General features: G+C 43.5%; 1 protein-coding gene across 2 annotated transcripts in view; it reads right to left on the bottom strand.

Moving 5' to 3' along the window:
- The window catches only part of IL17RC (interleukin 17 receptor C), a 57,260-nt gene that overhangs the window by 10,939 nt on the left and 20,508 nt on the right, over window positions 1-25,813 (bottom strand). The window contains exons 2-11 of one of the 2 annotated variants that reach the window (XM_029601178.1): window positions 24,358-24,379; window positions 22,042-22,194; window positions 17,383-17,514; window positions 16,965-17,083; window positions 12,861-12,972; window positions 12,334-12,378; window positions 11,671-11,732; window positions 10,838-10,897; window positions 10,160-10,217; window positions 7,641-7,825 (exon numbers count right to left, since the gene is read on the bottom strand). In XM_029601178.1, coding sequence (XP_029457038.1) covers window positions 7,641-7,825; window positions 10,160-10,217; window positions 10,838-10,897; window positions 11,671-11,732; window positions 12,334-12,378; window positions 12,861-12,972; window positions 16,965-17,083; window positions 17,383-17,514; window positions 22,042-22,194; window positions 24,358-24,379 — 948 coding nt within the window. Of the gene's footprint in view, window positions 1-7,640; window positions 7,826-10,159; window positions 10,218-10,837; window positions 10,898-11,586; window positions 11,733-12,333; window positions 12,379-12,860; window positions 12,973-16,964; window positions 17,084-17,382; window positions 17,515-22,041; window positions 22,195-24,357; window positions 24,380-25,813 lie in introns of both variants that reach the window. The other variant, XM_029601177.1, reaches the window with a different exon arrangement.

Here is a 25,813-nt window from a genome sequence, read left to right as displayed (position 1 = left end):
AATACCGAATGCAATGTATGCGGTCCCTCTGCACATCCCTACCAAACAGTCTTCCCAATTCTCTGTCTATGCTATACAAAAATAAGCACAATAGATCTTGCCTTTAACGTTTTCCTGCTTCCCCTATTCTGCTACTTCCTAACCTCGGGGTTTCGCTTGTGCTGAAGTAACTGCTGCCTTCTCATCGCCTCACAGGTGGCTGCGCACCCGGCCTATGTAAAGTGCTTTGGGACATGGCTTGTCTTCTCTACCACTCCCTGGCACTAGTGAAAGAGTTATGTAACCTGTTATTAAGTAGTCCCAGAGTAATCCCAGCCTGAATTTGGATACTACGCCCTTCTCTCAGGACACAATGTGTCAAACACACTCTCAGTTTTGCCTCTTCAGGTGTTCAAGGTCACCAGCTGGCTCCATGAGGTGGGTGGACAGGCGGAGTCAGTTCCCATGGCATCTATCTATCTATCTATCTACGGACCTGTAGCACTAGTTTTCTAAAAGAAAAAAAAAAGAAAGTAGAACAAGTCCCATATGGAAACCCACATACAATAGGACTGGTTCAGCTTACCAAGTGACATGGAGTCACTGGTGAGTTAGTTATCACCTCAATAGCACTTTCGGCAAAAGATAATATTAAAGCTACTGAGATGCTGGGGGTCTGGGGTAGGAAGGAGGTGTATGGATTATCTTGGAAAAGGGGGCTGGCACTTCCATCTCCACCAGTGTGATCTACAACCTCCAGCATAGGCTGGACAGAGATCCAGTCAAAGACATGCATAAGACTGCAATGCAGGGGGGTGGTGCTGCGGGTGGGAGATTTTAATCTGACCAGATGTTGACTGGATCATCCCATCTATGGAATCAGAAGTAGAGGTCCTGGATGGGAACTCACGAGGGAGGGGGCAATACTTGTCTTGGTACTTTAAAAAAAAAAAAGAAAAAAAGGGGAGTGTTTCTAATGACCGGGTAGGTGGTCACGAGCTCCACTGATTTTCAGTGTGGTTTAATATAAGAGCAAAGGCAGAGAGGGTTCATATAATGGTCAGGGTCCTGGATTTCAAGAGTGCTGATTTTGTTAAAATGGAGGAATATCTTAAGGGGGCACTGGACCAGAACGGTGTTCAAAGATGATGGCGGAAAAGATTAGCGGTTAAAAAAGTACAAGAGGAAGAAGGGAAAACATGTCTAGAAAAGCTGAGAAAAGTAGGGAAGGCAGACAGGATGGCAGAAGTGCGAATGGAAGAAAAGATAACTAAGGCACATGGCCATATGGTGACCGATTACACTGGGAGCAAAGCAAAAAATTATGGGCAATTTGGACTTCAATGTAATTGTTGCAAAATCAGTTAACTGTGTTTTAACACCAGAGCCTGGTCCTGCCTGGTTTGTCCCAGCATCTCACCCCTTGGGATGCAGCCACTTACAACACATGGGGACTATCGCACCATCGGCTGGGCCATAAGCGAGCGCTCCTCCCCCCCAGAAAGAATCTGCCCTGGGATAGACAGTTAACCATGGGGGCAAGTGCTAGCCACGTGCGTGCCCCAACGAGAGCAAATAAAAGTTTATGTGCCCTTGGGGACCTAAGCCCCCCTCAAAATAAAGGTTACATTATATTTTGTGAGATGGAAGGGGTTTGGGATCTGGACCCAGACGCTTTCTCTGACTGACCGAGTTATAGAATAAAACTTTGCATGAGGCAACTGAAAAAACCGCCCCGTTGCCCTGTTCTCGTCTCAATAAACCATGGGGGTCACTCTGGCCTTGGATTGCTATAAAGGCAAGTTCGCTGTTCTGAATGGCTATGGAGGAAAGCTAAAACTACATTAAATAAGAAGTGGGGGAGAAGCCAATACGTTTTATCATCAATTGGCAATTTCAGCAGCTAAGAAAAAATATATCTAATAGACTTCCCCCTGCTGAGGCCACTCAGAATAATTATTTAGACCATTGTAAAAACTAATCGAATCAACCACCTCCACTCCCCCCAAGTATGTTGTTTTGTTCGGCTGATAAAGTTTGCCATGTTCTTTTTTGATAAAAGTTAATTCAATCCATAACGATATTCCTTTGTCACCTAGGGCCGGATTTTCAAAAGGCCCGGCGGCGCACCTAAAGCCCCGGTACGCGTGTAAGTCCCGGGGCTTGCAACAAGGGGCGGGGCTTGCAAAAAGGGGCGGGGCATGGGCAGTCTGCGGGCGGGGGAGGGGTCAGGCTCCCGCCACAGCGGCCATATTTGCCGCTGTGCTGGGGATTGCGTGCTGGCAGTTGGCCAGCAGGCACAAAAGGTAAAACAAAAATTTTGGGGGAAATTAGAGTAGGTCGGGGGGGGGGGGAGGTATGTTCCTGCACAATTGTGCACCCCCTTGCGCATGCCGACCCCTGATTTTATAACTTGCGCGCCAGGTAGCGCGTGCACACGTATGCCCGCGCGCAACCTTTTAAAATCTACCCCCTAGTGTGCCAGCTTTGATTCCAGTTTCAAAACCAGCTCCCTAGTTTCTCTTCTCAGCTATTGGCATTTAATCCTCTCTCTGCGGTTGGGGCAAGTTCTCTCTTAAAATCAATTCATCTAACTACCTCTAAATTAGACCCTCTGCCATCTAAACTATATTAAATCCATAGAAACATAGAAATGACGGCAGAAGAAGACCAATCGGTCCATCCAGTCTGCCCAGCAAGACAATCCTGTTTTGGACTTGGCTTCACCAATTGTATTGATAATAAATACATAATTAACAGGTGTCTTTCCCCAGCAGTTAAAGGCAGCCATGGTATGACCATTGCTAAAAAAAAAGGAATCTTTGGATCGTCTGGAAATTTCTAACTATAGACCGGTTTCTAACTTGCCTGTTTTGTCAAAAATAATTGAGACTGTGTTTTTTCAATCAATTAAGTGATATCGTCTGCAAGACCAGTGTTCTACATCCCTGTCAGTCAGGTTTTCACAAGGTACATAGTACCGAAACTGCTGTTCTTGCCCTAGTTAATATTAGTTAATTCAGAAACATCAAAGATTGCGTTGACAGTATTTTTAGATATGAGTGTAGCATCAGACACTGTGAATTGTGCGAGATTGCAGATGAAGTCTTGATCTGGTTCTCTTTTCTCTCTGGAGCGTTCACAAGAACATAAGAATTGCCATACTGGGTCAGACCAAGGGTCCATCAAGCCCAATATCCTGTTTCCAACAGTGGCCAATCCAAGTCATAAGTACCTGGCAAGTACTCAAACATTAAATTAATCTCAAGCTACTATTGCTTAATTAATAAATAGTTTATGGAACTTTCCTCTAGGAACTTATCCAAACCTTTTTTAACCCCAGCTAACTGCTGTAACCACATCCTGTGGCAATGAATTCCAGAGCTTAATTATGCGCTGAGTGAAAAAGAATTTTCTTCAATTTGTTTTAAATGAGCTACTTGCTAACTTCATGGAGTGCCCCCCTAGTCCTTTCAAGTTGAGTGGGATGACAATCTCTAAGGTAATCAAATTCCCATTTGGTGAACCTCGGGACTCCATCCTGTTTCCATTGTTGTTCAATATTTTTGACTCTCCTTTGGCTACTATGATCAGGATCTGGGCTTTCTTTCTTCATTCTGTGCGGACGATTTTAGATAGCAGCTTTTTCAATTTGAAAGACTCCTTAGATTTATCTCTTTTCAATAACTGTTTGGACAAGGTAGCAAACTAGCTTACCAGTCATAAATTACAAGTAAATCCTTTTAAATCCGAGGCAGTTTAGTTCAGTACCAGGTCTTCTCCTCCAGTAGTCGCACCTATGATGTCAGAACACCTATTCCTATAAAACCTATGGTAATTTCTTTGGGGGTACAACTGGATTCTGCTCTCATGTCTAGTTTCATTTCTGCGGCTGTTCAGAAATGATTTTTATCACTAAGATATGTTAGGAAACTTCGTCCTCTGCTAAATGTAAAAGACTAAAGTCTCTGGTTCATGCTTTTGTAATTTCAAAATTAGATTATTGTAATTCACTTCTCCTTGGTTCCTATAATATTCAGTTGAAGTGTCTCCAATTATTACAAAATACAGCAGCTATATTGATATTTGGTGTCCACAAATATGATCACATTTCTACTGCTTTAAAACAGTTACATTGGTTACCATTAGTTTATAGAATTTGATTTAAAGTGTATTGTTTCTCGTACTCTGTCAACTGGTCCATCTTATATTTTTATCTTATATTTTTATATTCTGCTTTTTGCATTTTTTTCAGCACTTCAAAGCGGATTACATTCAGGTATCTTATTTGTCTAAACTGTTAATTCCTTGTATTCCATCAAGTTGTCTACATTCCTCTCAAGCTGGCCTTCTCCATGTACCTCCACCATCTGCTAGCCATTTGGAATCCACCAAAGAATCATCATTCAGTTTCCAAGTGCCATCTCTTTGGAACATTACCTTTTGATATTTGTTCCATTTCTGATTTCAAATTTAGAAAAGCTGTCAAAAGCCATGGTTCTTTATTAAGGCTTTTGACAATACTTAAATTATCTGATATTGTTCAATTATGCTTTGGTGTGTTACCGGTTATTTAATATGGATTTTGTTTTGATAAATGCATTGTTTGGTTTGTCATTTATTATCATATTTTAATTATTTGATTTTTGTTCTAAGTTATGATAATATATGTATTGTCTGGGTTCTCTTTTATGTTGTTTATTTTATTATTAGAAATTTGTTTTGTTTTTTTTAAACGTATTGCTGCTTTGGTATCATTTTATCAAGCAGGATATTGAGGATGTAGGCTCATCCTGACAGGGCAAGTACTTGGAGCTCGGGTAGGAGGAGAAGGGGCTCAGTGATAGGGCCAGTAGATCCACAATCTTTTGTTTTTTTGAAATCCCACAGCTCCACTTAACCATCACGGAGTTAGCTAGGACAAGTAATTTGGCCAACTCAACCCTGCCTGGAATGCCTCCAAGAAGCCTCTTTCTTATTTGGATAATTTTAGCCAGATAATGACTTATCTGGCTTTCTTTTAGTTGAACAAGCAAGGAAAATATTCAGAAGTTGCCATTAAATGGATAACTTGTGAGTTATCTGGCTAAATGGCTTTGAATATTGACCTCTATGTTTTTGCAGATGATATTAAGATTTCCAACAGAACAGACACCGCTGATGGAGCGGACAGAGTCGAGAGTGAGTTAAAGAAGCTTGAGGAGTGGTTGAGTATTTGGCAGTTACGCTTCAGTACAAAAGAGTAATGGAATGCAGAAATCTGAGGGTGACAATGCGGGGTAGGAGGAGATACTGATGTGTAGAGTGATTCTATCTGATGATCTCAAGGTGGCTAAAAACAGGGCGACAAGGTGGTGGCCACAGCCAGAGGAATGCTAAGGTGCATAAAGAGAGGCATTAACCAGCAGAAAAAGGAGTTTAGTTTAGTTTACATTTATTATATTTGATTGCCTTCAATTCATAAACAATCAATATGGTTGATATCAAAGTAGTAAGTTAAAATGTAAATATAAAACAGCAACAGTCAAACACAGTACATACATACATACATACGATAATCTCTCTGTAAGGTCACTGGTGGGACCTCAGCTGGAGTATTCAGTCCAGTTCTGGAGGGTATAGACAGTAGAGGTGGTCCAGAGAAAGACTGCCAAAATGGTGCATGGTCTGCATCAACTATGGGATGAGACTTTCAGAGGGAAAGAGAGAGACTGTGCCTTGAAAGTGACCACAGGTCACCGACTTTTCGCACGGGTAGAAGTCTGCTGGAAGCTGTGTGTGTGGCTGTGAAAGTTCAATCCACGCATGCATTTTCCCTCCACTAACCTAATCGCGCCCCTGGGAATGCCTCCTGTAAAACGCGGCTAGAAGCACACGCCTGGAGAACGCTGCATGCATTTTACCCACAACAGGGTGGGGAAATTTTCGAACAGCTATTCATGGGGAAGTGGCTTTGAAAGCTATCCCAGTAACGAACAGGTAGCAAACCTTTGTCAGTGGAAAGGAAGCTGTAGGTCAAGGTATGAGAAACAAGGAGATCTTATCTTTATATTAATTTCTGAAATGTTTATAAGGAAGTACTAAGCGATGTACAAGAGCACATACAAAATAAAATTACAACATACTAAAAAGCAGCAACTGGCCATGGTATCATGCTTATCACCTGCACATTGGCAAGCCTGAAGAGCCCAATCTGGCTGCAAAGTCCCTGCAGACAGACCTCAGGAACAACTTCAGAAGATAGTGCTTCACAGGAAGGGCGATGGTGGATGCATGGAGCAGCCTCCTGATGGAGGCGGCGAAGGCAAAAAACAGTAACAGAATTCGAGAAAGCCCGGGATTAGCACGGAGGATCACAAGTAGTGAGGAGGTGAAGGGGAAACCAGAGGTCAACTGGGTTCTATGACACCGCACCCAGCAGTCATTTGGGAAGGTTGGATGGACCTTAGACTCATTGCCTGTCATATATTATGTTTCTGGGAGGACTTTGCTCAAGGTTAACTGCATGAATAGTTTCCAGCAATTTGCTTTTCCAGTAAATCATTAATTAAACCATGTGAGGGAGCCCTCTTTGCAGCTGAAACCCTTGAGACATATATTACACAGTTACTGCACTCTTACCACTGGGCAAGCCCTGTCCGATCCTCCTAGGACAGCTTTGCTTCCCCGGACCTCTCATGTCACATGGTTTTCTTAAAGATGGGAAAACCAAAAATGTAGGATGGCTACAGCTGCAAGCTGCATGGACAGCAGAAGGCTGTAAATATGACCCCAATCAAAGAATGAATTTTAGTAATATTGATGTAAGAGGCTTCAGTAGCTTTGAAAGCACCTGTATGAAATAATGGTTTTTATTTCCTTCACTTGGAACCATCCGAAAAATGTAGCTAGGCATGTTGTCTTTTGGCAGGGTTTAGGAGTGCAAGCAATGTTCCCTTTAATTCTTGTCTGGCTACATGCACACATTTTCTTTTGTGCAAACTTGTATAAGCTAAGTTGAAAATTGTGTGCTACAAGGCAGTATAATGCAAAATATTTTCGTGATTTCTTGTGCGTACTTTGTTTTGCGATTCGTGTGGGGTTTGTCACTTGTGTGTGCATGCACATTTGCACAGCTTAGAGGGAACACTGGGTACAAGTGCTCCCAGTCTCACCTTCCAGTGCAATTTTCACCTGTGCAAGTTGAGCTCTAATTTAAAAGTGTGCACATCCTAGTGAAACACGGAGCGGAGTCTGCCCTCTTCCCTCAGATTGAATGCATATAGTAACAGATAGTATACTTTTGTTTTCTTGTATTTTCATCATTATCTAGAGTATCAGCATTCTTCCCAATGTCCTCTGACCTCCTCCTTTCATTCAGTCATCCTCACCTGCTGCTGACCTTCTACTATAGATCTCTTCCCAGAATTCTTGAGAAGGAGCTGAATCTACACACAGAGCAAGCTTTGTCCCTTCTCCACACCCCCCCCCCCCCCCAATTCTCAACATCCAGGAAGCCATTTCCATTGCCATCACTCTCTGCTTCTCCTTCAGTGGTAAATCATTCATTCTGCCAATGGCCATTTTCAAGCTGGACCAATTGCTGACATTTTTAGCCCACAGACTACTGATCTTGTTATAATAGGTGGCAGTAACATTTGGCATGATTGGTTCACACTTACATGGACAGGAATCTTCTGACGACTGGATGGAATCTCGTGGCATTGGGAATCAGGGCTCGAATGCCAACATAGGACAATCTCACCCGAAACACTGCATGGGGCTTGAAATAACCAGGCCAGTTTCTTGTCATGCACGTTTAAAGTCAATTTGCTTTTCTTCCAAGTGTTTTCTTGATATTCAGTATCTAAAACAAAATCAAATACTGGTCACTAATGTAAGGAGTAAAAGATAAGCGACCAACAACCCCAAGTGCAACAAGGTCCTAAAGGGATTTTCTAGTGTGGCAATAAATTTCAGTCTCCGTGTTAATCTGCCCTCTACTTCCCTACACTGCACCTCAAATGAAAACCAAACATGTGGTGGAGAAGTCACCAACTCCTGAAGGACAAAGGAAAGCTATTTGTCCTTTTCACTCAATGTTTCATTTCCCCAGCTCTCTTCCACCAATAGATCCTGGTCTGCCATGAAAGAAGTATTTGGGGTGAGACCTGAACTCACTCTCCTTTCCTCTGTTATGGACATTCTCACCGTTTCCTGATACTTTGTTTGGATTTTTTTTTACTCAATCCAGGAGGCTAAGATCCAAGTACAGATGATCTTACTGGAAGCTCTATTAACAAGGACTTAGAAGCAATTTTTTTTTTGGCAGAAAAGTTGACACTATCATAAGATGCCCGGTTAGCTTCCGGGCTTTTTTTCTAAACAGAAAAGTGCCAGTATGAAGAGCTATCCTGGGGGGTAGCAGGGAAAATTCATAGCAACTATCCAATGCCCCCCTCCCCATGCAATTAGCTCCCCCTCCTTCCGATCCTCCCTGCCACAGGTAGCAGGCATAAGAGAACAATGCTTTTACCTGCTGCTGCTTCCTCTGCCACTATCATGGCATGGGATAAAATAGCAGTGGGGGGGGGGGGGACGAAGATGAGAGAGAGCAAGAGGGTAAAAAAAAAAAAAGAAAAATGGTGGTGGCCGTCAAGTGCTAACAGAAATAAAACTCTGGTTAGTTTGATGTTATAGAAACTGTGTCCTTCCCCTGTTCTTGCTCTCCCTCAAATTTCTTCTTACAGACAGATCGATACTCTAAGGCCGCGGTAGAAACAGTGCGGCAGTGTCAGGCGCACCCTCGATCCCCGCACGCACAGTTCTCTTCACCTACCGCTCGATACTCTCTTCAAATTGCATGCAAATGCATGCCGCGGCTGCGAAGCCTTAGGCAAGCGTTAGGCCCGCGCAACCCATTTTACTGTATAGAGCACCTATACAGTATCCTGGGTTCGCAGGCCTAACGCTTCACGGCCGCGCTGGTATCTGTCATTTCAAATGACATTTCAAATGACATTTGAAATGACAGGTACCAGGAAGTAGACAATTATGTTCCCCGATGCTCGGCAAACTTTCCCCCAGCCCCCGCTCACCTGCCCTGGCCCCGTCCGGTCTCCGGTGCAGCCCCAGTCCTGTCCCCTCCTCCCGAAGCAAAAAAAAAAACAAAAAACCGAAAAAGTAGCAAGGCTAGGGCCTGCTACGGTAGTCCCTTCTCCTCTCCTCCCGATTTCGGCGCTCAAGGCGGCCGGGTGGGCGTGCATTCATCCAGGCAGAGGGAGCCGGCGGCGAAAGCGCGAAATCGCACGGGCATTCATTCACTGCCGGTGGGGGCCGTGCATTCATCCAGGAAGAGGGCGCCGGAGGCTGCTTTCGCCGCCGGCTCCCTCTGCCTGGATGAATGCACGCCCACCCGGCCGCGGCCTGGATCGAACACGCGCCCACCCGCCCGCCGGCTCCCACCGCCGCCTGGATCCAACGCGCGCCCACCCGCTCGCCGGCTCCCGCCGCCGCCTGGATGAACGGGCGCCCATCCGCCCGCCTGCTCCCGCCGCCGCCTCGATGACCGCACGCCTGGGGGATTCGGAAAGTGACAGGTATTTATACATATATATAAACTTACGCTGCAATGTTTTTTACACTTTACGGTTTTACCCCCATTTTTTACACTTTATTCCCGTTTTAATTTTCGAACACCACACTAACTCCACACTAACACCAAGTAGAGGGGAGGCGGTAAACTAACAGGTTAAGGATGCAGCAAAATAACGGGTTACAAAGGAGATAATCTGAGTGCGCTTCACAGTATCGGAGGGGAATAGCTAATTCCTTCATTATACAGCTAATTCGTTCATTTACATATCATATACATGCTGCGTGCGGAAAGGGTTATGCGTCTGTTTTAAGAAGCGCTAAGGACGCGTGAAACTGGAGACTGGATCGCTGGATCGCCTTACGCGTCCGAATTGTGCGCTCCCAGCATGTTACAGACGGGAAATCTTCAACCGCACGTTACAGTATCGACCTGAGAGTCAGGAGCAGGCAGCCATGTTGTGCTGTATTTGAAGGACAAACTGAAAGACATGGACATGGATTGAAGGAGGGAAATTCTCAGCATACATGAGAACCAGGGCGATTGAGGGGCCTGTATTTCTGAGATGTTAGTCCCTTGTTATCGGCAATATAACACAATACTCACAGTTCCAAAATGGGCATGTGCTCTGCCTAGGGGCATCCTGAATATCCTTCCACCAGGCCTGGAAGAGAAGTAGCTAGTTACTTATTTCTAAGTTTAATTTCTTGGCTGCCTCTCTAGTTAGAGGCTCCAGGAAGATGGAATACATAAGAACAAAGTTAATATAACTAAAACCACTTGTGCAAAAGAATACTAAAATTACCCAGACTATCAACAATATGTAATAGAAACATGTTAAAATGTAGAAGAATAAATATAATGTAAACATTTTATACAAAATCTAATCAAATTAAAAAAAAAACACACAGAGCCCAAAAGCATATTCAAAGGGTTTGTCTGGTTTTCGAGTTCCCCAGACAAACCCAGAGTTTTAAAATTTCCCAGCCTGCAACTCAGTGCTAGCTTTGTGAGAGTCCCTCTAACTGATAATAGGAAAACACTTCCACTCTGTCCCAGACCTTCTGAATTCCTCTCTGTGCTCCAGACACAACGTTTTGAAACATCCCCGTTCTACCCACTCTCTGTCTTGAGGGGTTTTTTTTTTCTCCCCACTGTGCAGTCAATGCGCCTCAAATACGCACGTGATGAGCGACACCTGTCTATTGCCAGGGAGACCTCTCATTTCCTTCTCACCACCAGCTACCCCTATGACACAGCTCAGATGAAAATAATCCAACGTACCTCAACACAAAGGCAAGGAACAACATCCCAGTGTGAAATGCTGAAGTTGTTTCCACCGTTCTATTAAAAAGATGAGAGAGATTGGTTTGTTTGTTTTTTAAATCTAGAATGAATAAGCAAAAAGGTTCCCACTTTTTAGGGTCTGTATGTAGTGAAGCTTTTTACCAAAAAAAAACCAAAACTGTTCCTTCCATATTATTTGGCAAGCAGGAGAATCTCAGTTTGGAAACTCGAGACAAGTTCTTGGGGATGTGATAGAAGAGCTACCCTGGCTAGGATACTGGGGCTCCACCCTCGTAGGGTGAAACAGCGCTGGGACAGCATTCTCCTGACCCTGGATGGGAGTCTGGAATTGCACTCCAAGTACAGGAGAAGATTCTGGGACTGCACCCTCAACGTGCAATAGACACCCAGGAGCAGGGGAGGTAAAGGGACTGCTTTTCTTTTCTGGTAGAAAAAATACATTTAGTGAACCAACTTCTGGGACAGAACATTAGGACTTTTGGAGAACTCTTCCCTTTTCTTTATCCCAGTGTGGGCAACATAACTTCAGTGTGGAGCATCTTATCTACGACCCAGAAAAAAAAACCCAAAACTGTGGGCAGCTGGAGAACACTGTAAGATACAGCACATTTCCAATGTAAGAAAGAAGCACTTTCAGCTGGGTGAGTGCATTAGAAAATGCATTTTCGTTATGAAGGACGGTAATTCGAAACATGACAGTACAGCAGTAAGGCTTTCTTGCTTACCAATGTGGATACTTTGACCTCCTCCCATTCACTGACCCGCCTATGGCTCTGGTTATAATACAGCCTCAGCTGACATTCACGTACTCTGGATCCATTCATGACCCCAACCACCACATCCTTCTGAATTGAAACTTGAAGATGAGGAGCTGCAACAGAAGAGACCGTTACCTGTCTTGTGTTTCAAGCATCCAAGCTCTAGCTTATGGAAAGTGACATCACATTCATGCGCTGCTATTATCTAACCCAGGCAGAAAGCAGAGGACTAACCCCCCTTCTCCGAAATGAAACAAACCAAACTGAAATTTTGGGAGCTGCATATCCCTGCTGATTGCTACCCCCATAGATACCTTAGATGTAGCTACTGGTCCTGTTGGAGCAGGACAGCTGATGGATTTCAAGCTTTGTGGGATGGAAGGGAACACAAAGCCCTTGAAATAAGGAAGAATCTGCCAGGCTTCAGTCTAGCACCAGCGACCATGTCCCATTATAAAGACGGAGCTCTTCACAAAATGCCCCAGCCCAAAATACTTGCTTCATCTGGACTATTGCATGTACAGAATTTTAATGAGATTTCCACGGGCAGCCCTTAGTGTTTAGGCTCAGTGGGGTAAGACTTGCCGACTTCTACTCCTTGGGGGGATTTTATCTTTTATTTAGACAAAAAATACTATTAATGAGATGTTCCATAAAAAAAAGAGCTATGCAGAGTACCCACAGTGCAGATATATCTGTGGTCCATGAACTTACTTTGACAGTTTTTCACGTCACCCATCTGCATCAGCTGCCTACAGTCTGTGAAACAGATTAAACAAAGGGGTGTCACAAAGGTTATACGAAAAGAAACAAACCCATCAGACTGTACGTTTCACTCTCCAATCACCTCTAGGAAAAGCTGATGAAATAGTGGGGGGAGATGGGGTGTAGTAAGGCAAAGGTGATGCCCAGTTGGCAGGTAGTTCATTGTTTCAAAAGCAGCATGTAGAATATACTTCTGACTTTTCTTGAAGAAACCTCTTCCTGCATTTTTAACTCCCGATCATGCATACACTTTGCTGTGGGTGAATAGGGTAATTAAGTGTTCTTCATTTTGACTGTCAACTGAAGTCACTCTAATTTCATGCAATGTGTCCAGCTCCAGAAAAGTAATCTGGATGCCTTCACGAGATTACCATGGTTTTATAATTAACTCCTGAACTTTTCTGAAAACTCTGTGCAGTGCATCTGAGTGCTTGATACGTAAACCCCTCTATACCTGAGCCACACCTAATGCCCACCTGGGATATAATGTTGACAGTCGAGTTCCTTCCGATACCGGGGGTTTGTGTAGGACTGAAGATGAACCTCTGCACTTGGCACAGTATCAAAGCAGTCAAATACAACAGTTCCCTAAGAAGAAAAATATTTGATCTCAAATAATGTATTTTGAAGAAAACTGCTACAAGCTGTTCAGACTCCAGTCCCGAATTTCATCTGCATCCTGTCCATTTCCACAAAAGCTAAAGACATTGTTTCTCCATTACCCCAAGCTCCCACCCTCCCTCCTCACAACTGCGGTACTGCTAACAACCCCAGACCCCACTGGCCGGTACTCCATTCCCTCAGGGAAAACTCAACACTTCAGATTTTCCTAGCGTGCCCCTTCTCACCATCTTTTCCCTCCCCCTAGAAGCCCCTCTCTGCAAGTTGTATTTCAGGAGAAGCCTGGTAGAGAGAGTCATTGTGGCAGAGTTCATGGAAGTTAAGAATCCTCACATTTTTCCTTGCCTAATAGAGAGGGTCTGGTATAATCTGCAGTCAGTGACAGAAGGGTGGAGTGAGGGAGAAGTCAAAAAAGAAAGCACTTGCCAGTGATAAGTTGAGTGAATGTGCAGGCTGTGACAAAAACACTAAACATTTTGGGGACGATGCAATACAGTGCATGTGATTGAGGTTATTAGCATTCACTCCAGATGCAAAAAAAAAAAAGAATGTGCGTCTAGGACGCACATTTAGCGCTCAGCAATTAATGCCTGCCTGGAGCAGGCATTAATTGCTGAGTGGTCCTTAAACCAGTACAGAAAAGCAGAAAAAACTGCTTTTCCGTACTGCCTCCTACTTAATATCATTGCGATATTAAGTAGGAGGAAAAACAAAATTAAATAAAGTTAAAAAAAATAGAAAACAAAAAACCACACCGGCAGTTGGGTGCAGGAAACAGACGCTCGAATGACAAGCGTCTGTTTTCTGAACCCCCTGGCTGTGCGGCGTTTAGGAAAACCGACGCCGATAAACTCGGCGTTGGTTTTCCTAACCAGCGGACTGCTGACACCGATCGGGTTCTCGTTAGCAAGGAGGCACTAGGGGCGCGCAAGCAACCCTAGCGCCTCCTTACTAACACAACCCTCTAATTTAAATATTGCATGGCGCCCCCTCGGGCGCATTAAGATAGCAGGCACTGACTGTTCAGCGCCCGCTTTCTACGCAAATTTATTGCATCGGCCCCTTTATGGGTCAGTTCTACATAGCACTGCAGCTCACAGTGATGCCAACTTCACGTAAACTGCCCCGTGAGATGGGATCCCCTCCCGCTTCATTATATGTGTCCTTGGCCGAGAATTACACTTGGGGGTTTCCCTGATGCTGTTCACTAGGGGTCACTGCCAGAAGTCCCCTCTCCAATTAGGTTCTAATTAAAAAAAAAGAAAGAAAGAAAGGACCATAGCCCACCCAATTTAATCTCCTGGTGGTAGGGAGGGAGAACGGGAATAAAAAAAAAGGGTAAGAGAATGAATGGTTTTTAATCATGAATGATTAAAAACAATTTACAGTACCATATATATTGAGGCAGATTTTATAAATTTGTGCGAGCGCGTACTTTTGTTCGCGCACCAGGCGTGAACAAAAGTACGCTGGATTTTATAAGATACGTGCGTAGCCGCGCGTATCTTATAAAATCCGGGGTCGGCGCGCGCAAGCGGGTGCACATTTGTGCAACCTGCGCGCGCCGAGCCCAGCGCGCGCTGCCTGTTCCCTCCGAGGCCGTTCCAAAATCGGAGCGGCCTCGGAAGGAACTTTCTTTCCACCCCCCAGCACCTTCCCCTCCCTTCCCCTACCTAACCCACCCCCCCGGCCCTATCTAAACCCCCCCTACCTTTAGTTGGCAGATTTACGCCTGCTGAAAGCAGACGTAAATCTGCGCGCGCCAGCGGGCTGCTGGCGCACCATCACCCGACCCAGGGGCTGGTCCGGAGGCCTCAACCACGCCCCTGGGCCGGCGCCACGCCCCGGTCCCGCCCCGAACCGCCCCCTGACATGCCCCCGGACACGCCCCCTCCACGTCCCTTTTACGAAGCCCCAGGACTTATGCGCGTCCCGGGGCTGTGCGCGCACCAGCAGCCTATGTAAAATAGGTGCACCGGCGCACGAGGGCCCTGCACGCGTAAATCCAGCCGGATTTACGCGCGCAGGGCATTTAAAATCCGGCCACTATTTCTAATATGCTTATATTATTTTTGCAATTTCTAACACTTTTTTCTTTTTCCTAGAACCAGTTCCTTAAAACTCTACCAGCACGCTTATGTCAGATAATTGTAGCTCCTATTACTTACAAACCTCTGCAAAAAAAAAAAAAAAAATCCTCAAAACTGCTAACACTATGGGCCTGATTTACTATGGCTTTTCTGCCATTATGTGCCTATGGGAAAAATGCTTAGTTAATGAGACCCTATATCTTATATGTAAGAAATGGAGTCTTTCTGCTTTCTTTATATTTTTCAGGTACGCAAGACCTTTGGATTATCAGCTTGGTAAGTATATCATGTGTGTTTCTCTTTACTTTTTCTTTTCCTTTTGTCTTTTACAGTCTGTTTTATAGCTATTTGTCTTTATTCTATTCCTTTTCTTTACTCTGTCGTGTTTTTCTCATTTCTACATATCGATAGTGGGTGCATACACTTATCTGTCTACTGTTTCTTCTTCTTTTCTATCTTCTTTTTCCTTTCAATGTCTTTTGTCGTCCTCTTCTTTACCTACTATTCTATATGATAAATAACCTCCCTGCGACCCATCTCTCTTCCGCAAGCTATGGTCAGTGAATTCCCTGGGTGAGTGTGTCCATGACGTCTTATTGTTAATGGGGACTTGCTAAATAGAAAACAAATGATAAATTGCCCTATCAATGGACAAAGGCAGGTCCCTATTCATAGTTCCTTACACTCACTCCACAAGCACACCATACTATACTGTCTCTAGTGAGTGTTTCTTTATTCAATTTGAAGCGTTCTCTATTATAAATTCTCGGTTCCACATTACTGAGTGCTTCTTGGTGCAAAGGTTCTTTTTATTCACCCTGTATAATTCCTTGTTATACGGAGTTCAGCCTCGTTAAGCATATTTATTTGGGTTACTCTAACGTATAAGCAACCTTAACTCCCTTAGCAACCTGCCATATCTTTGTAGTACATGTTATCAGGGCTACTGGGAAACAATGTTTTTTCTCCTTCTTAGGATATTCTTTTGCAGAAGAACATTCATGCAACAGCCTATCTCAGCTGACAATAGATTCTGCGGGTCTGTCTCAAATTTCATTTTCAAACCTACATTCACTCATTCTCTTATTTTCCGTCTGCCCTCATCAATGGAAGTGTGTTTTTTGCAACTTTCTAGGCCTTCGTGATGAGACACAGAAATGTGCTCTGCTCTCATGAAATCTCACCAGGCTTCTCTTCAAATTCTGACAGAATTTTAAAGAAAAATGACTGTATCCCCTTTCTGTCGTCGTCACTGGGCTCAGAGCACCCAAGCCATCTTGGTTCCCTAGGTAACAGCTTCATCCTTTCATGTCCCAAAAATCGCAACGGCTGTTAGAAGAGTCCCACAGCTGTCTGCCCCTCTCTCTCTTCTAGGTACAGGAGGTCAGTGCAGCCTTCATGTCTGTTCAGCATATCCTTCTATGATGTTCCTTATTTGTGCAAAAGTCAACTTAACTATGACAAGCCCTGCTATTCCTTCCTCCCCCCCCCCCCCCCCCATTTCAACATCACAGCTGCTGTTATTTTCCTGGTAGCACTACATTGTCTAGATGTCTGTCCTGTCTCCTCAGCTCCCGAAAAGCACGGGATCCCTGCGCATCAGAGGCCCTAACTCCAGGCTCCTGACAGGCTCAGGATTCAGGTAATTTAAAAAATTGATTCTTCTTAGCAAGCCCTTTACATTCATATCATGTTTTCATGAGCTTCTAACTCCCATCACAGTGCATCCTGGCTCTGGTCATCATGGGAGACAGCAGGAAACCCAGAATAACCACTAGGGTGTTCCCTTCCCCCACCCCCATTACCACCAGGGCTTCCAGAGACCATGTGTGGCGGCCTTGTTAGAAGAACGTTACAGTAGATCCATACCACATTCTCCTTGTTTAGATTCTGCTGCAAGAAGGAAAGCGGCGCACAGACTTCAGCTGCAATACACGTCTGCGAGGGAAAAGTTTGAGAGAAGATGACCAAGGTTCTGACGAAGGAGCCTGGAAACAAGCAAGCGAAGGAGTGAGAAAGAGCCTTGGTGTAGAACAGGTCTCTGGTTCCTTTATCTCCAGTCCAGGATGGAGAATCTGTTGGGAACATACTAACAACGAGTTTCTAGCAAAACCCTTCCAGAACCAAGAGCATCCCGAGCGTTTGTACAAGCATGGGTCTCTCTTAACTGCTCTACTTAGAACATGCATCCATAACCAAACCTGTTTAGGTTTGTCCTTTTACTGCTTTTATTTTCCCCTGTACAAATTCAGATGAATATATTGTGAAATCATGTTTGTACACTTACCGTTGCCACTGTGACTTGCATAAGAAGAGCCCTCTAAGGAGCTGTCTTCTACCAATCTATCTTCATCTTCTGCGTCTTCCTCCTCCACATCTTCTCTGTGTACATCCTCATTGTCAGGTTCTTCAACAATGCCTGTTTCAATTAAGCAAAGTTCTGAAGGTGAGAGATTCTGTTGCGCTTCTCGCCTGGTTGCCTTAGCCATTGAGCTATTATTCCACCTGATAACTTTTCTACACAATTTTATCAATTCCATAATGAGGTGGGACTATCTGAAATTAACAAATTCAGAAGGGATAAGGTGGATAACCAGAGGGGGTCATGTGTACCCGTGGATGAACTGGAACAGACGAATCCACAAGTCCAGAGCTTCAAGTGGCTCCTCTGACAAAGACAACCAATAGTCACAAGATTGGAGGAGATCGGTGGTGGTCCTGCTTCACAAGAGTGGTAGCAGAGAGGAGGCCGGAAACTACAAGCTGGTTAGCCTCACCTTGGTGGTGGGAAAATTAATGAAGATTCTGCTGAAGGAAAGGATAGTGAACTATCTATAGTCTGGTTGGTTGCTAAACATGAGGCAGCATGGATTCACCAGGAGAAGGTACTGTCAGAAAATTCTGATTGACATTTCTTGATTGGGTGATTAGAGAATTGTATAAAGGAAGAACTGGATAAATGTGATTTACCTGGATTTCAGCAAAATTTGATACAGTCCTGCATAGGAGGCTCATGAATACAACGAGAAGTTTGAGAATGGGCACCAAGGTGATGGAGTGGATTACAAACCGGTTGACTGACAGGAGACAGGATGTATTAGTAAATGGAACCTACTCTGAAGAAAGAATGGAGTTAAGTGGAGTTCCACAGGGATCGGTTTTGGGACAGGTTCTGTTTAATATCTTTGTGAGGGATATTGCAGAAGGAATAGAAGGTAAAGTTTGTCTATTTGCGGATAAAAATAAGAGCTGCAACAGAGTGGACTTGTCTGAAGGAGTAGAGAATGAAAAGTGGTTTAAGAAAGCCTGAAAAGTAGTTGAAGATTTGGCAGCTTGGAATGAATGCCAAGAAGTGCAGAGTCATGCATCTGGGGGTGTGGTAATCCAGAAGAGCTGTATGTGATGGGGATGAAAGATTAATGTGCACAGACTCGAAGAGGGACCTTGGAGTAATGATGTCTGGCAAGCTGAAGCCAGCCAAGCAACATGACAAGGTGATAGCTAAAGACAGAATACTGGGCTGCACAGAGAGGAATAATCAGTATAAAAAAGAGGAGGTGGTAATGCTCTTGTACATTTCTTTTTTTTTTTTTCTCTTTATTAAATTTTACCATTACAACAAAATATTAACACTTTGTTTAAAAAATTAAAGTGTGTATACCATTGAAATAATTCATACAAAGTAAAGTAAATCATCTTTTTTCAAGAAAAATAAATAATTATTTATCCCACACTGCTCAACATCATAGAGGAATTTGGGGGGGGAGGGGGCGGAAAAAGGAAAACAAGAAGAAATCATTACCATTATCATAAAAAGAAAATACAGATAACCTGAAGGTTTCCCACATTCATTTCTACTTCCGCTCAAATTAATAACAGGCACATGCCTTCCAGCAGTCAAGAAATCCCTTAATTGCGCAACATCAAAGAAAATATGTGTGTTACCTGACAACTTCACTAAACACTTACATGGATACTTTATTAAGGAAGTTGCACCCAAAGAAAGTTCTTCAGTTTTCATTTCCAGAAAAGCCTTACGGTGAACTTGGGCAGGCCTGGCTAAATCTGGATAGATTCTTACCAATCCCCCCAAAAAAGGTATATTCACATTTTTGAAATAGGAACGCATTATTGTATTCAAATCATGTTCTGAGTAAAATGTCACCAATGGTGTTGCTCTACTCATAACTTCTATCACGGATTCTTCTAGATATTGAGTTAAGTTGGATAGGTTCCTGTAAGATTAAATCTCGATGAATTTTGCTTCTAAGATAGAAATATTGCCCTCTTAACCACTGGAACTTTATCTAGAGGGATTTTTAAAATACCCCGGATATTTTTTTTTTTAAGGTAATCGCAGTTAATTCACCTTTTAACTTAGGAAAATTTAACATCCGCAGACTGAGATTCTGAATAGAATTTTCCAGGAATTCCATTTTCCTCTCTGAGGCCAAGCACTCACGAGTAATTACTGCAGTCGTATTTTTTAAGGTTTTCACCTCCTCCTCCAACTTTTGAATAGCAGTACATTGTTCCAGCAAAATACATTGATGGTCTTGAGCGACCATATCCAATTTTGAGGAAACTCCTTGCAATCAAAGGGACTGTTCTTGAAACGTAGTGGTAAGGCCTGCCATTAGGTACTAAAGGGACTCTAGCGTGACAACTGCTGGTTTTATAATCCCCACAGGGTTTTGACTCACCCCTCCAGTTCCAGCCGCAAGATAGTCTCCGCTTGCCACCACCGGCAAGCCATTTCCGACAACTCCACCTCTCTCTCTGGAGAATTCAGAATTCTGCTGACTCCGTCCGGCTGAGGTAAAGTGGCAGGTTTCCCTCCTATTTCCCCAGCGTCTACATTGCTTCTTGAGGGAGAACCTAGGAGCAGTTGCCATGGGTCTACAGGGCTCAGAGTTATTTCCCCCGGCGAGAATAGGGCTCCTCTCTCCGTTCCGCCAGCAGGGTTAACGCCCCCAATTCTATCGTGGGAACTGCGAACTCCCGGATCAGGCACTGATCAGTTGGGGGATTAGGTTCTGGCGGATAAACCCTAACCTTCCCCTTTCACTTATGCGGCATAGTAACACAAATTCAGGGGTAATTTTAAAAACAGCGCTGAATGATCGGGAGTAGCTTCCTTTCAGGCAGCCATCTTGGATCCGCCCCCCGTTCTGGTCTTGTACATTTCCTTAGTGGAGTACTGTGTTCAGTTCTAGAGCTCATATCTCAAAAAGGATAGAGATAGGACGGAGGCAGTCCAGAGAAGGGTGACCAGAATAGTGTGAGATCTGTATCGGAAGAATTATGAGGAGAAAATGAAGGACCTAAATACGTATATCCTGGAAGAGAGGAGGTGCAGAGGTGATATGATACAGACATTCAGATACCCGAAAGGTTTTAATGATGAATGAACTTTGAACCCTTTCCATTGCAAAGGAAACTATAGAACTAGGGGTCACGGAATTAAACTCCAGGAGGGGACGACTCAGAACCAGCATCAGGAAATATTTCTTCATGGAGAGGGTGGTGGATGCAGGGGTGGTTCTATAATGAGGGAGGGTGAGGTGGCCGCTTCAGGCAGCAAACTTTTGAGGCAGCACAAATTACCCTTCAAAACTCTCCATCCACGGCCTCCTCACCCTTCCTTCAGGCTCATCAACAGGCGGTTCTGCTGACAAGCTTCTGCTGGCAGCCGAGGGAAGGCAGTGAGCAGGCCAACGCTGCTCTCAGCCGCTGGGCCATTGTTGCATTGCCACCATCGGACAAGCCCGCGAGCGGCCTCTCAACTTCCACCGATGGGTTGCAGGCTTGGCTACTCCCAGGCCCGCAGTGGGCTGATTGATATCTGGACAGAGTATCACATCCCCAGGCTGACAACTCTGACATCCTCTTGGCCACCATGGTTTCCATCAATCCTGGGACCAGCAGACATTATCCTCTAGTGGTCTGTAAATCACTAAGTCCTCTAGACCTTGTGCAAACAGTAACCCTAAAAGGAAATACTTACTAAGATGGGCCTCAAACTCTGAACCTTGTACCCTGTCTTGAAGGCCTGCGCCACCAGGTGTGCAAACCATACAATTACACAGGGAAGTGTCAGGAACAGGGAGAGGTCCGTGGTGCTGCCGAGGTACAGTACAACATCCACGAATGACACTCCAAGGTGAATTCTTAGTGGCTATCCCAGGAAAGCAAAAGGATATGAATATTTCCCATCCTACATGTTACTGGTATATTGGCGGACTTGGATTATGCTCGCTGTTTCGGTGAACAATTGCTTCCACAATGCTATGCAGACTTTACTCAGAAGACCCCAAGGCCGAGGGTGGGAGGAATCCCGGTCATCGTGTAATGACGACACCTGGTGGCGGAATTCAGGGCCCATGATTGTAGGATTCTGAAAGTAACTCGGCTGAGGATCGTTTCTGCCACGACTGGTGTGAAGTTGGGAGGGGATATAAAATAGTGTCAAAATCCCCAGAGAGCTGCAAATCAAGGTTCATGGTGTCACTTCCCAGCCCTGGTTCCAACTGAGCTGTAAGCCCAAAGGAGAAGGAGGAAACCAAAAACTAGTCAGCTCCTTCCCTCCTCACACAACAGCTGCAGAGTCAGTATCATTCTTCTTAATACTCATGACTTCTTGAACAAAACTCTACCATGACGACTGCAACAGCTTTAGTTGCAAAGAAGAGAGAAATTTGGTGGGGGGGGGGGAAGAGATCCAGGACCCTCTCCTCCCACCCGCACTCAGCCAGGTCTAATTCTGAAACATCTGCATCATTTTCCAAATATGTAAATCAACAATTCAGCCCCAGCGTATCAAACCCTCCATCCCAAAGCCATAAGAGTTGATAAAGATCTTTTCCCTTGACTTCCTGATAAATAATGACCCATGCAGAGCCAATTCTACCCCTTCAGCAGTTCCAGAGCCCCTGTGGTTTCTTACCTAATGCAGAGATGTCCAGTTCCAACTGGACACAGGGAGAACAATTTCCCCCCTCTGGACAGTGCAGCATGGTCTTGGTTCTCATTGCAGTTGGCACCAGAACAGGACCTTGGATTGGACTTGTGCTGTCAGGCATACACAGCACCGCTGTCTCTGTACAAGTGGCAAGGGAGAAAGCAAACAATAGTTTAGAGTCTTTTAATGCATGCAGCTGAAAGAGTTTGACAGAAACCCAATGCATCTGTCCATATCCCCTGATGAGATATAAGATTAGAGAAAATTGGAGAAAAGGGGACCAAGTGACATCTTAGGGAACTCACTGCTTTTTCCACTGATAAAACAATGTTATGCCTGTTCATGATAAACAGTAAATATGTCATCCTCGGACTTTGTGGAAATCCAATCAGACTACAAAGGTAAAAACAGGTAAATGACTGCCTGGAAAGTGGCAAAATATTAGTATTTTAGATTTGTAGGGTGCCTTTCATTCAATAACATCCCAATGTTCTTTGAATAATTCAACGATGTAAAAGCAGGTTCCTCTGGGGCAGATGGCCCAGCAGTACATTTCTGACACCTTCATTTCACAGCCTCCAGGGTTGAAAGAACATTTTTATGATTATTTTTTATCACCATCCCATTACTGTTGTGTAAATTGGGGTACAGGAAGCTGAGAGACTTGTCTGAGGGGCGAGCTGAATTCCCATCTCTGGACTCAGTTTAAGACATTACCCACTAGTTCCCAAATTATTCTACAGACAACATCTATCCCTTAACTATATCAAGTAAAATTAGCATCTTGGTACTTTTTGCCCATAGTTGCAAGGCATCCTGATAGCACCATCAAATTTCTGCTGCGAGCAGATTAATGCCAAACTCTCCTCAAACACTATTCCAAAACTAGGACAGTAATCTACTCACAAAGACGACAGGAGGATAACTGCAAACCACTGGAACATGGGTAATGACGTGATAAACATATAGAATGACAGCATCAACATCATTTGGTGTTGTAGCTCTTGAAAGAAGTGGAACTGGATCTACCACTACAAGCAGTTTTGCCAATCGTGCCCAAATCTCTTGGGTGGCTGGAAGGGAATCTGTCCAGATCATTTGCCCCCTAATAGAATTCAAGAGTTCTGAAGGAAGGCCATGTCTCACAGCTGAACTGCCAAAGAAAGCCTAAGAAACAATTCAGGAGAACTTAGAAATATCCAGAAATAAAAATGGGGCTTGGAATGGAGCTGATGTCTAAAATGGCCGCCATGTAACTCCTGACTCTGGAGTGCTCTGCTGCATCAACAGCCATTTGGACATTACAAGTAAGAAAAGAAAAAAAAAGATTCCATCCATGCCAAATGTTTATTGCTCTGGCTGGCCTTATTGATACCTTTACGCAATGGCCAGGTCAAGCTAGAATGTCAGGAGAGGAGCTGGTGGCAAGTAAGATGGCATCTGCTGCTTCGCTGGACCCTGATGTTTATTAAACTCTGGAAGAAGAAATTCTTCCCGAAAGCAAACATTAGCACTACAGTAGTTATTTTGAGTACATCAGTAGTAATCTTCTCTATGTTGTTGTAGATTTCTAGTTCATGTTTCTTATATAAACATTAACCCTAAGGTGCACCTTTAAATTGCAAAGCAAAATGTGATTACTGCTTTTTAAGGTGACACACACACACAGTATCGTAAAGCTGCAAATGACCTTTGGTTATGAGCTGACATTTTAGCGCAATGCAAATTGATTTGGGTGAAGTGTGTGTTCAAAATAAGTGGGTAACAATCCAAATAAATAAAAGGTGACCCAAGAGAAGCAGAGATCCTTTTTGCATTTCCAACAGTGTGTTCTCTCCTGGGGGGGGGCAGATATTTTCCTGAAATTTCCAGCTAAATGTATGGTTCAATATAGGGGTAACCATTTTTTCTTATTTTTGACTCTGACCAATTAAGGAAGTTTGCAAGACAGAGGGACTGGTACTAACAATCCATCCTAGTTCACTGGTTGAGGGACCTTTATGCAGGTAATATGTATAAAAACTGAAACCGGATTATAATTATTTATCTTTTTATTAAGGTATTTCCTTAGACTTCTTTCTCCTTCCCCTCCATTTAGTGGGCTTTAATTTCCACGGTGTTACAATATTTTTTTATTCTTTTATTTCCTTGTTAAGTGTTTGTTGATTAACAAAACTCTGGCTGTATTTATCAACACTTTTTAGGTTTGATTTAATTTTCTGAAAATTGCCTAAATAAAATTAAAAAGAAAAAAATATATAAAAAAGAAATAGCCAGCAATAAAAGCAGCAAAATACTTACCATCTAACTTACACAAGAGACCCTGCAAGAGATAAGACAAAGGAAAATAAAACAGATGATAAAAAACAGACTACAACTGCATAAGGGCCCTAAGTTCATTAGTGTGTATGGTTTTATTTTACTGCTCATTGCTTCATAAATATCCTCAGGAAGAGAAAACATGCTTGCAATGCTAGTAACATAGGCAATGTGAAATAGTTAAAAAAAGACAGAGGGAAGCTAAAATGTTCTAATCAGCTCTAGGAACCAAGAGCATGCATTTTTATGGGCAAGGCAAACCACCAAACAGGTTCTCCCATTTACTAAAAGCAGCTTTGCTCAGACTATTGTATGTAATAGGAAGATGGGCATCTTTTATGGTAATAGTGCACATTGTGATAAATAGGGAGAGAGAAAGAGAGAGACTAGATATACAGCCTGTCTAGTAGTTAGGTATTTATATCTCTATAGGAGGTCCACCTAGTAACTCAAGGTGAAGTTTAGGTATTAGTGTAGGGGTTAGGGGCCACTTTGACATGTAGAGTGAGATGCACAAACAGAACAGTACACTCTTGTGAAGATTTGATGTCTTTGGAGTGAAGAAACTCACACAAAGATGAGATTTGTACAATGTTCTCTCAACCTAGCTTGATGGACTCTCTACCTGGGAAACATCAAGCTAGGTTGAGAGAACATTGTACAAATCTCATCTTTGGGTGAGTTTCCTCACTCACTCCTTAACGTGTACGAAAAGGCCATAACGCGAGTTGGAAAATAACCCCCTTAGTGTGCAAACTAGAAGAAGCTTCCCCTTCCTCCTCCCATCCCACAGAGTCTGTTCTTGCCATGCTCTTGTTTCAAATGTTTTTTTTTAATGCTACGATAGCTGGTGAATCCTGCAGGGACCACCATTTTTGGAAACTCTGATACATCAACTGATATTAGTGGACTTTAAAGAGAGATAAAAAATAAAATAAAAAGTACTGCAACCTGCAAAGAATCCATTATTTTTTAGAGGAATTATCATGGATGTCTATTTTTAAATGCCCAATGGCTTCATGTACATTGTGGACGTGAGTATCTGTGTACTTACTATGAAAGGTTATTGTAGTAGATATTGCAACAGCTGGGCTACCTTGGTCACTGAACCTGTAATGCATTGTCAGTTTGTTTTCTTTTTTCTTGTTTAACTTTCTTGTGAATAGCAAACAAGCAAGGTAGAGTGCTGGGGTGATCTTTGAATGAAGTGACTAGCATGTCAACAGTTCTCTGGCATGTTTCTCTGCATAAGAGCAGCACAGTTACAAAAATGTAATATGAAATGTGTAACCAAATGTGTTCTGAAAGTTATTTAAAAAATGGACACAAATGTAAAGGATTACATTTTTTCAAATATGGCAACAATTTTTAATATTTTGAATTTCTCTATCTATAATTTTAACAAAACATTTCTCTCTGAAATCTATTATAGTCAAGC

This window comes from Rhinatrema bivittatum, chromosome 4 (assembly GCF_901001135.1).
Source record: "Rhinatrema bivittatum chromosome 4, aRhiBiv1.1, whole genome shotgun sequence".
Classification (NCBI taxonomy): Eukaryota; Metazoa; Chordata; class Amphibia; order Gymnophiona; family Rhinatrematidae; genus Rhinatrema; species Rhinatrema bivittatum.
The sequence above is the reverse complement of the archived record's forward strand: the minus strand, read 5'-3'. Positions and strand labels throughout refer to the sequence as shown.